This window comes from Equus quagga, chromosome 6 (assembly GCF_021613505.1).
Source record: "Equus quagga isolate Etosha38 chromosome 6, UCLA_HA_Equagga_1.0, whole genome shotgun sequence".
NCBI classification, from domain to species: domain Eukaryota; kingdom Metazoa; phylum Chordata; class Mammalia; order Perissodactyla; family Equidae; genus Equus; species Equus quagga.
In genome coordinates this window covers 75,927,712-75,939,900 of record NC_060272.1, presented here as the reverse complement: position 1 = coordinate 75,939,900, position 12,189 = coordinate 75,927,712, and the positions used below count along the sequence as shown (strand labels likewise).

General features: G+C 44.5%; 1 protein-coding gene across 1 annotated transcript in view; it reads right to left on the bottom strand.

Annotated features, from left to right (window-relative positions):
* Positions 1-11,982, bottom strand: part of LOC124240745 (phospholipid-transporting ATPase IB-like) — a 175,591-nt gene extending 163,609 nt beyond the window's left edge. The window contains 5 exon segments of the mRNA XM_046663871.1: positions 1,971-2,103; positions 2,380-2,510; positions 11,114-11,581; positions 11,635-11,787; positions 11,918-11,982. Of these exon segments, the coding sequence (XP_046519827.1) occupies positions 1,971-2,103; positions 2,380-2,510; positions 11,114-11,581; positions 11,635-11,787; positions 11,918-11,982 (950 nt within the window).
* Positions 11,983-12,189: the final 207 nt, after the last annotated feature.

Genomic DNA, 12,189 nt, shown 5'->3' with positions numbered 1-12,189 from the left:
AGGAGGAGATAAGCTACAGTGTGTGAATGAAGTAGAATAATATGCACCAATCAGAGGCGTGTTATATAAAGTAGAATGAATAGATCTTGAAAACCCAATATTTTATGAAAGTTAGCAAAATGAGATTTATACCACAATATCATTTATATAAAATTTAAAAACATATACAAAATAAATATTATTATATAGTTTTTCAAGGAAATATATCCAAAGTATGGAAGATGACTTGGAAGGACAAATATTAAATACATGAGGGGAGGAGTATGGAATTGCAGGCAGGAGATGAAGAAAAACTATTAAGGTGAAATGAAACAGAACATAAGTGTAACCTTTCTGGACCAATGATACGGTGCCATCAATAAAGAGTGCGATCAATGACTGACTCAATCCTGAGCACCTGAAATTCTTAAAAAACAAAACAAAACACTTATTTTACATGAGCAGAAACACTGTTAAGACTTGTTAGATGACTGAAACATTTCTTTAAATGTGAAAACTACTCATGGGCTTCATAGAGTAAATAGCCCACAGGAGTCATGAGTCCGATGACCTTAGAAGAAACGGTTCATTCTCCCAGATAAGACAAGAGAAAAAACCTATAGACTATGAAAGGACATTTCAAGGCAATGCTGAAAAAACAAAATTTCTTGTGTTGAACAAATATCCCGCTGTGTTTTTCTAAGTTGGACTGCTCTCGTACTCAGCAAAATAATTTTAAATTACATTTTGGGCAAATATAAGTACAAGTGAACTTTTTAATTTTTAATTAAGTATGCATGAATTTGAAATTCTAGACTGATATAAATACTTTGTGACATTTTTACAGGATGTAAGAAGCTTAAGTACACACGGAAAAACTTACCAAACATATAACTGCCATAACATCTTACTTTTGATTATTCTTTATATTATATATAATATTTTATATGTATTTATATTATGTATCATATAACATCCTCTGCTTTGTTTGGGAGGCTCCAGAATTACCCTATTTCCTAAGGAAGGACTGGAGAGAGACACACCAGAGTGGACCACAAGGGTAGCTGTAAGCTCTCATTCAATCAGCATGCATTTATTGAGCACCTATAACATGCGAGCCACTGTTTTAGACACTATCATAGAGTCATACACATGACAGCTTCGGTGGAACTTCCCATCCGAGGGGGAAGGAAAGCTTCTCAGGCCATTTCCAGGAGCCTCTCATTTCTGAGCAGCTTCATGCCACTCACCAGCAGATGGTCTGAACTTTGCAAACCTTTTGTTCTTTTCCATGCTGGCTCCCAACTCCAGTCACATGGCTAGATGGTGCTCATGAGCATAGATGAACACAGGAACATGATGTCATGGGTGCTGAGCTTTATCGTCCTCCAAGCCACGGTATTTCTAGAGCATTGCCCACAAAAAGACCTAAAGTCTTGAAATAAATACATTAGAAAATATCCAACTTACATTTCACTGAGGAGATATGTCATATAAGTAAAAATCCATGGGCATACTCAAGCTGTTCAGATAACATTTTCTAAAATGCAAAAAAAAAACCAACTTCATATTTTAACTATATGTGAGTTGATGCAAATAAAAGTGACTATTAGAATTAGTCAAAATCTTTGATTATTTAGAAGTAATAACACTGAGGTTTTCTGATGCATATGAGATTATATGACTGAGATAACTAAAGAAAGAGAATGAGCAAATCATAAGTATATACGGAGTGTTATCAAGTCCTCTGGGCTTTTGGGGTGCTGAGAGGCTGTCCAGCCTTTGTCATGCTGGGCTGCACTCACCACCTCCCAAAAAGGAACAGGCACTTCCCTCCACTCCACAAAATAATGCTGATACAAGGTTATCTTGCAGTATCGACTTTGCTGGAGGCTTAGGACTAAGAATGGGAAATTAGGACAGAGCCGGGAACAAGTTGAAACTCACTGTCAGGCACGGCTGCTCAAATGGTTCTCCAGGCAGAGCTTCACCCAGGGCCTGCCTGGATGTCTCGGTCCTTAGCCCCGACCTGGAGGACCGTTGAGAACCTTATCTCCCCGAGAGGAGGGTCCTTTGGTCCTGTCTTTGATTCACAAGTCATGGGCCCTGACCCCTTCTCTGAACCTGCCCCGAAAAGCAAAATGAACAAAAGACAATTAATTAGTAGTTCTGCAGAGGTGTCCTGCCCACGGCAAAGGTGACTGCCGCAGCCACTGTCTCTTCAACTTCTCATCTATTCTCCACGTTCTGTCTGAGTTGTCTTCCCTGGATTCTGTGGAAATAAATGAAGACTAACCAAATGAGAACAGGCAACAGCCATTTACTCCGAGCTTGCTCTAGCAAGGGAGTCAGCCTCCATCACTTGACTGAAAGGCGGGCAGAGCAGTGGGAGAGCTTTACAGTGGAAAAGGGAAGGCTCTGGGGGAGCCCTGAGGGAGCTGACAGTCTGGGGCAGCTGGAGGCCCAGCAGACTAGAAGTGGGGCATCCTGTGTGATTGTTAGGGGACACATTTGGCTTTCTCCCGTTGGTCCTAAGTTGGAAGCAGGGACAAAAATTAGACAAGTCGTCAGTTATGAATCGAATCCTGGTTGTTTGAGGCCATTGTTACAGGGGTTATTGTCTGGCTTCCCAGACTGTTACTAGAGTTAGAGGTCTGACTTCCTGCAAGGCTGACTTGTAGAGAGCAGGCTGGCTTCCTGGACTGGTTGCTGCAGGTTGTGGTCGGAGTTCTCTTTTTATACACGGTCTGGCCATTGTCTGTTTGTATATTCAGTCTCTCAGTTCAAAACTTCTCTCTAGCTCCCTGTGGCCTATAGGATCAGGAACAGAGTCTTTAACAGAATATCTGACCCTTCACCAGCTGGCCCCTTATGTGGCCTTCTCTCCTGTCACTCCATCCTTTTAAGTGAGAATCCAAACACTGAACCAGTCAGTGTCCCCCGAGCGCACCAAGCCCCTTTTGCACCCCACTCCTCACATGCACAGGCCACCCTGTCTAAGGCTGCCTTCCCTTAGCAAACTCCTGCTCAGATGTCACCTCCTCTCTGCAGCCTTCCCTGACCCCCTCGCCCTTCTCTGTGGCCCTCTCACACACTGCACCAACCTCAGTCTTAGCACTACCAGTTATGGAGTGATTTCTCAGTCCACACGGCTGACCACACACGTCAGACATTGACTTCCTTAAGGTCAGGGATTGTGTCTTATGATTTGATTTTGGATCTAGGAGGAGTCCAATAAGTTTTTGTGGAGTTAATGAACAAACAAACGCAACTGGCACTGAAAGTACCTCGTATAGCTTGTGAGAGGGAGAAATCAGATAAACGACAGATTGCTCTGTAAAGCTGCCTGCTACAGAGGGACAGAAGAATTTGGCAGCTCTTTTACCGGAAAAAAAAAAAAAAGTGATTTAATTTGTCCTACCTTTCCTGCCCCTCATCACTCCCAGGCAAACTACACACATGTGCGTGCACACTTTTAATTTCTTCCTCTAGACATAGAAGAGGACTCTTCCTACCACCGTACACGAGTGCTCCCTCAGTTGGAAAACACCAGTCAGTGGAGTGATGTCAGGGCTCCACGTGCTCCAAAATGGTGCTCTGATTCACTATTACCACCCCAAATGTGGAAGTCGTGCCACCCTCTATGAATCTGATAAGGGAGTGTTACAAATAGGAGCAGAGAGTTAGCTTACCTCCCCTAACTCTACATTTTTAGGTGGAATAGCACTTGCGGCAAATGTGTTAACTGGACAATGTGTGACATGAGCACAGGTTGCAGGAAGCAAACTCTTGAGCATCCTGGGGAGGAGGAGATAAAGCTGCTCCTCAATCTCACATGCTTCTCCACACCACACCCAGCTCAGAACCCCCGACCAGTCCCTCCAGAGGATGTAGTGCGATTTGAAGGGTGACAGTGTAGGGCAATAGTGGGGCAGGTCACACTTCCAGACTGTCCTCCAGGAGACTTAATAATGTCCATTCCTATATTACTTTGGCAGGGCTGCCATAATAAAATGCCATAGACTCTGTGGCTGAAACAGTATATTTTCTCACAGTTCTGGAGGCTATAAGTCCAAGATCAAGGTGCCATCAGGTTAGGTGTCTTCTGAGGCCTCTCTCCTTGCCTTCTCAGCACACGCGCACTCAGATACTCCTCCTTGTGGTGTCCTCATGTGATCTTTCCTCCGTGGGCGCACGTCCCTCGTGGCTCTCTGTGGATTCTAATGTCTTCTTTTTATAAGGATACCAGTCATATTGGATTAAGGCCCACCCTAAAGGCCTCATTTTAACTTAATTACCTCTGTGAAGACCCTGTCTCCAAATACAGTCACATTCTGAGGTACTTGGAATTAAGATTTCAGTATATGAATTTGGCGGGGTGTTGGGGGGAGGGACACAATTCAGCCCATAACAATCCCCCAAGGGTCTTGCTCTCAATCAGGAGCCTCTTGATGCCTTAGTAGCCAACAAGTTCACTACTAACCAAGGTGCTCATTCTCTGGGTCAGGTGCATTTTAAGAGAATACTCTGTTCCCAAGAACAGCGAGCTTCCCTCTCCAGCTCCCCTGTCCCCGGCACAGTCACCCTTTCCTCTTCCCTTCTCCCACATAACCTGGTGGACAGCTGCGGGATATCCTTAGGGCTTATTGCATTGCCTTCCCTAAGACGAAGTTGGCTCACTCACTTTTGGTGGCCTGGCATCCTAAGGAATTAACTACAGAGGGACCTTGTTGCAGGTCAAGAGCAGCCTGAAAGTAAGGAAAATTGGGGTGTGAGGGAGAACCAGAAGACGGTGCCACAAGGAAGTCAGACAGAATGGACCAGAAAATAGTCCACCATTCCCTCACTCTTCCAGTGAGCTCCCAGTAAAGAGGTGTGCACTTCCAAGTTATAGTAAGATGCAAGGCAATTTCCAATTTGAAAGTATGCATGGAAAACAACAAAAATGCCTGATTTTTTTATGATTCTCTCACACTTGTTTAGAACTCATGATTCCCAAGGTGAGCGTCTGTGTGTTTGACAGGGAAAAGGAAGGAACACAGCACTCTCACATTCTAGGGAAATGAAGAGGAATGAAGATGGAAAGAGGGGTTGTCTGGTAAACTTCTTGAACTGAAATGCTACCTTTCTAGTCAAGACTGGCCGTTGTGATGCAAGTAAATTTGTCCTCAGTGTTCTCGAGTCTATACTTTTCCTTGTACTTTAAGCGTGATCTTCCCAGCCTCCCCTTTAAGGACTGTTATGGATTAAATTATGACCTCCAAAAAGACAGGTTGATGTCTCCCCTGATACCTGAGAATGTGACATTATTTGGAAATAGAATCTTTGCAGACGTAACCAAGTTAAGATGAGGTCATTAGGATGGACCCTAATCCAACATGACTGGTATCCTTACAAGAAGAGGAACATGCCACATAAAGACAGAAACACACAATAAGGATGCCATATGATGATGGAGAGAGATTGGAATCCTATGTCTGCAAGCCAAGTAACACCAAGGATTGACAGTCACCACCAGAAACCAAGAAGAGGCAAGATAGGATTCCACCCAGAATCTCAGATGGAAGACCATCCTGCTGACACTTTGATCTCAGATTCCTAGCCCCCAGAACTGTAAGACCATACATTTCTGTCATTTTAAGCCACATACTTTGTTGTACTTTGTTATAGCAGCTTGAAGAAACTGATACAAAGACAAACCTCCTGGTTGGGGCCAGCCCGGTGGCACAGTGGTTAAGTGTGCACGTTCCGCTTTGGTGGCCTGGGGTTCTCTGGTTCGGACCCCGGGTGCGGACATGGCACCACTTGGCACACCATGCTGTGGTAGGTGTCCCACATATAAAGTAGAGGAAGATGAGCACAGATGTTAGCTCAGGGCCAGTCTTCCTCAGGAAAAAGAGGAGGATTGGGAGCAGTTAGCTCAAGGCTAATCTTCCTCAAAAAATAAATAAATAAATAAAGACAAACTTCTTGGAAGCAGTTGTCTACGCTGGCCAACTCTACTTCATCAACTCCCACTAACTTTTCAACTCAACGAAATCTGGCTGCCACTGCTCCACAGAAATGGCTTTGTAAAGGTCAACAGCTCCAATGGACTCTTCCTAGACCCTCTCATCAGTTCTTGGCTACATCCTCTTCCTCTGCCCATCTCTTAAATGTCAATGGTCATGAGTCAGAGCTCCATCCTGGTTCCCTTCTTTCCTCATGTGAAGCCCTCTCAGTGGGAGAGACCACCCATTCTTCAACACACGGGTGATAATCATAACTACGAGAGAGGCCCAAACTCAATATGTCCAAAATCCAACTCACCCCAAATCTATTCCACTTTATATTTTCTATTCGTCAAGAAACAATTGTACAATCTACCCTGCAGCCTTAACTAGAAACCTGGGTAACATCCTTCAGCCTACCCTCTTACGCTTCACATTCGATTAATGAACAATTTCCTCCCAAATGTTTTCCTTATCCACCACCATTGCTGAAAGGCTAGGGCAAGCCACTTTTGTTTCTCACCTGCATTGTTGCAAGATCCTCCTACCCCTAGTTATGCCTTACTCCACAATGCTTATTTCTTTCTAAAATATAAAATGATGATGTCACTCTCTGCTTAAAACATACTTCCCTCAAAATGAAACCCAAGCTTCTTAATGCTGTTTACAAGAGTGTTCTGTTATCTGACCCCTGCTTACCTATCCAGTCTTGCCCATCAACCTCTGTGTTCCAACAAGATTGAACAACTTTCATATCTCTACACACTTCATTTACTTCCTTGCCTATAAGGTCTGGCACATAATACTTCACTAGACTATGATTTCCATAAGGACAAGAACCATATTTAATTCAACATTCCTTCTCCAGGGCCAAGCACTGTACTCGAACATTAGCAGGCGCTCAATACTTACTGATATAGGAAGGCGCATACCTTTGTCTGTAGGCATTCTGTCTCAGGGCCTTCTCAGAAGCTGAAGCAGTGGGAGCCCACCGGCCTGGAAAAACACTGCCCAAAAATATCAGAGAATGATCGCTGTTTCCTCTGTTCCCCACACCTCTCGTCCACATCCCTGCCCAGGGCAAACCTCTACCATCCTTCAGATTCCCATCCTTCAGATTCCCATCCTTCAAATAGGTAGGTCTAGAAGAAATTCAGATCATTTCCCGGTGAGACTGAGCTCCCACTGACCACAGTAGTGACCTTGCCGATAATTGTTATACTGGATTTTCCTCACTCCATCACTGTCTCAGTATTCCCGCCCCCGCACTCCTGTTTTCTAAGACATCACCTAATGGTTTAGTAGCTGGGTCTGCAATACTTTGAAAAAAATCCACATCAAGAACTCTGATAAGATTTTCAGCTTAAAGGGAATTCAAGTACTTGGAAACTTTAAAATGCACTTCTAAACTACTTGAGTTAGATAAGAAATTATAAAATATTTAGAATAATCATTAGTCAGTGAAACTTCTTTGGTATGCAAACCTGTGGGGTGTAGCTAAGGCAATCTTCAGGGCATAAAAGTTCACCAGAATAAGTCGTGAGGAAAGAAATCTTCATGGGGAGGGTGAGATTTAAGCTGATTTTCCCAAAATAAAAACACCATCAAAGCCCTGGCCCCAGAGATCCTCCTCACGGGGTGACTGGGGCCACTCAGTAAGAACACCCCACTGAGCCTACGATCACAGAATCTAGAGCTTGTGCTGGCATGTGATGCTCTGAAATTAAAATCATAATGCTATCAATAAAGACTGTCCAGTTTGTCATGTGTTACAGATACAACTTTCCACTGTCTCTAAATATCCGAACTATTCAACAGGGATTAAGAGCATGTACTTGGAAATAAGACATCCCTGTGTCAAAATCCCATCTCAGCTACTGATTTCGCAGCTTTGGGCAAGTTTACTTAATTTTTTCTGAACCTGAATTTCCTCATCTATATAGTGTATACAATCTGTATAATCTGTACTGCTATAGGTTGTTACAAGAATTAAATAAGATTATACATGTAGAGAACTCAGTCCAGTTTCTGACACCTATGTGTTTATTAAATAATATTTATTATTATTATATCTCATGCCATTTCATCTCTCCAGAAAGGGTGAATAAATTTCCTAAAGTAGAAGAGCCAGAATTGGAGCCCTGGGCTCCTGAATCCATCTTGATTCCCGGGTGTGTTTATAGGCTGTGATTTACAAACCCGGGACAGCACAAATACACTCACAATGCTACACACGTATAGCCAAGTGTTTCTTTCCTTTCCGCTTGGCCTTCCTTATAACCACGCACAGACTGTGAAGCTTATCCAACTCTCTTAGTGCATGGTGAGCCAAGGTAAGCAATTAATTTATATTCTAATATTCTGAGGCCAATATTGACATTGATAGGCTGATGTCGACTTCATGGCCTTGATATGGACATTGTCATGTTTATACGGCTATCCCTGGCAACCCAAGCCAAACAAAGCACCTGGATGGATGGGCTGGAGCACACTGCTCAGGGTCACCAAGTCAAGCCTCTATACCACCAACCACAAGTCAAGAGTTTCATGAAGGGAAAATAGGACAAAACTAGTATCAGAGAATTCCTTGTTATACAGATTCAGAGATCTGTTAGTTCTCTGAATTAACTATGAATATTAGTTTCCTGTGGCAGCAGTAACAAATTACCACAAACTTGGTGACTCAAAACAACAGAAACGTATTCTCTCACAGTTCTGGAGGCCAAAAGTCCCAAATCAGTTTCAGTGGACCAGAATCAAGGTGTCAGCAGGGCCATGCTCCATCGGAGGCTGTAAGGTAGAATCTCTTCCTACCTGTTCCAGCTTCTGACGGCTGCCAGCATTACTTGGCTTGTGGCCACATCATTCCACTCTCTGCCTCCGTCTTCACATGGCCTCTTTCTCTTTTTTCTGTATCTAGTCTCCCTTTGCCTCTTTCTTCCTTAAGGACGCTTGTGATTGTATTTAGGGGCCGCCCAGATAATTGAGGATAACCTCCCATCTCAAGATCCTTAATTTAACCACATCCGCAAAGACTCTTTTTTCCAAATAAGGTAACATTCGCAAGTTACAGGCATTAAGATGTGGGTATCTTTTGGGTGGTCACTTTTCACCCTATCACAATGGGCTCACACTTCCTGAAGTGTAATAACTATGTACTCAGTCAGTCTTGCTTCCAGTATGTTAAATGGGCCCCTCTATTTACAAACGCACATTCTTTACCATGATTTTACAAGAAATGCCTGAAAACCCAACCATGACCCCTAAGAGTCTAATGTTTGCTCCCATGGTTCTTCACGCAACAACGCCAGCTGTTTGGTGAGTTTCCGTCCAAGCGTTTAATATTTCCCCGAGGAGTCTTCTCAAGTATGCACCATTGATAACCCTCATTTCCTCTAGCACAGTAATTAGTGAAAGTAATTCATTGTACAGAGTATATAGCCTTCAGAAGAAATTTAATTTTTGAAATGCGTAGTTTGAAAGAACAGAGCAAATCTCATAAATGACTGACCTGTAGGAAAGTGAAAACTATGAGATGCCCAACCAGGTTGTAGTGGAGATAATATCTGGACCCTTCAATTTCGCCAGCAATGACAGCTACAATTTCCTTCAGATGAGCACGACTCAGTCCATCATAGAAAGTTTGTAGGTCCTATGAGTTTTGTAGTTGCCTTCTGTTGCTCCATGTATATTTTGACTGCTGAAATCATTTATACTTTAAAAATTCAGGCAAACTGGAATCCGCCAGAGATTTAGTTGAAAAACATGCACACAGATCTCAGTACACCATGAACCGCTACACTTTTAAGATCCATATGGGACTGGTGTACAGTAGCCCGCCCTTATCCTTGGGGGATGTGTTCCAAAATCGCCACTGGAAGCCTGAAACCACAGGTAGTACCAAACCCAATAAATACTATGTTTTTTCCTATGCATATATACCAATGATAAAGTTTAATTTATAAATTAGACACAGTAAAAGATTAACAACAATAATAAAATAGAACAATTATAACAATATACTGTAATAATATTACCCTAGATCTTTGAAACCTCAACATGCGATTTGTTTTCTTCCCTTATACGTTGAGAACTTTCACCTTTTCGCTTAAACAAAGCACTTCGCAGCTTCTCTTCGGATATCCAAGCTGTCAGCCTCACTACTCTTGCACTTTTGGGCCATTTTAAGTAAAATAACGGTTACTTGAACTCAAGCACTGCCATACCCGACAGTCGATCTGATAACTCGGAGGGCTGCTAAGTGACTAGGGCAGGTAGCATATAGGCCTGGATCTGGTGCATTCACAGCCCTGGGGTGGGATGGCGCCGGGCGGTGAGAAATTTCATCATGCTGCTCAGAAAGATGGCAATTTAAAACTTTTGAATTGCTTATTTCTGGAATTTTCCATTTAATATTTTCTGACCACAGTTGACTGAGAGTGTCTCAAACTGCCAAAAGCGAAATCGTGGATAAGGGGGAAATATAGTATCTCAGATTCCATCTGAGGTGGTTTATTTCCTAATTTAACAGACCAAAAAAATATAAAAAGAACCCAGGGAAGGTATCTAAAAACCTGCTCCTTAGTTGTTGCTAACTGTGGTAGTGACTAATAGCACAGAGTGTGGGGGCAGAATGCCCCGTCTCAAACCTCAGCGAGCTCTGCCACTCGGTAGCCTGTGACCTGGGGCAACTTAGTCACTTTTTCAGATGAAAAGAGTCAGGAATATGGCACTTACTATACGCCAAGGGCTCTCCTAAGTACTCACATTTTTTATAATTCTTGAATATTCATTCAATAAATATTTGGACTAGATATATATATATATATATATATATATATTTTACCACCAATAGTCTCCTTTTATCTGTCACCATACACATGTACCCCTTTTCCGCTTTCGCCCACCCCTCCACCCGCTTCCCCTCTGGTAACCACTTATTTGTTCTCTTTATCCATTTGTTTGTTTATCTTCCACATATGAGTGAAATCATGCCATGTTTGTCTTTGTCTGGCTAATTTTGTTTAACATAATACCCTCAAGGTCCATCCATGTTGTTGCAAATGAGACGATCTTGTCTTTTTTAATGGCTGGACTAGATAATCTTTAAATCAACCCCATTTGAAGACTGATCCAGTGCCTACGTGAAGGGTGCCGAGCGAGCCGTCTTGACAGGCAGCATCGCGGTCCCCACACAGCCCCCAGGGGCGGGCCGCGGGGCAGCCAAGGCGGGAGCGGCCGCAGGGTCGCAGGGCCCGCTGTCCCGGTGCGGGACGCAGGACGACCCCCTCCCTGCCTCTCCCTCTCCTCGCGCCTTTTCTCCGTTTTCTTCCAGAGCGCTCGCCGCGTGCCAGCGCAGGGTCCCGTCCCCGACTTGAAGCAGGGCCGGCGCGGGAGGAAGCTGAGCTTCGCGGAGGGCGGCGCCCCGGGTCCCGGCGCGCGACAGCAAGGGCCCGAGCAGACGGGAGCCGAGCGCGGCTTCCCCGCCTGCAGGGGACGCGCCGGCCAAGTCCTTGGCCAGACACGCGGCTTGAAGGGGCCCAGCCAGCGCTCCAAGCCGCTGCTCTGTCCCCAGAGTGACCGGCCACTCCGTCTCTTGTTCAAGACCTGCGCTAGGCCCCGCGGGGTGCCCGTGTGCTCAGGGGAGCCCCAGGTCGAGGGGTACCTGGGCCCCGTGGGGAGGTGGTGGTCCATCGGGGGCGGCCATGGAACAGCAGGGGTCCCCAGAGCAGGCTGCAATGTCGCACGGTTCCGCCGCCACCCGCTCAGACCTGCTAGAGGAATCAGTGCGCGGGGTATCTCAGGAAGACCCGAGGGCCTGGGGTTAGACATTAATGTTTATTTCTGGAGGAAATAAACGGCCCATTCGCTGTCTCTGGTGAATGAATCCCAGGACACCCGGGAACCGCCTAGCTTTGAAAGAGCCCCTCCTCAGGCTTGGCTCTCACCGTGCGAGCGGCCCCGCCGTCTGTTCTGCGGCTCTCGTTCTGTCTCTGTGCTGGATGCGCTTCATAGTTTTGAAGGAAGCTCCCAGGTAGTGTGAGCACTTTCTATCATTTCTGGTGCTCGTTAGCTTTCACTCTGTGCACCTTTACCAGCCCAAATGGGTGTAAATAGTATCTTGTATCTACTGTGTTAATTAACAAGGCTCATTTTAGGAAACATAAAAATCAAAGAAGGAATGGGAGAAACCCAGCTCCGAAGACTCCATACTTTTATC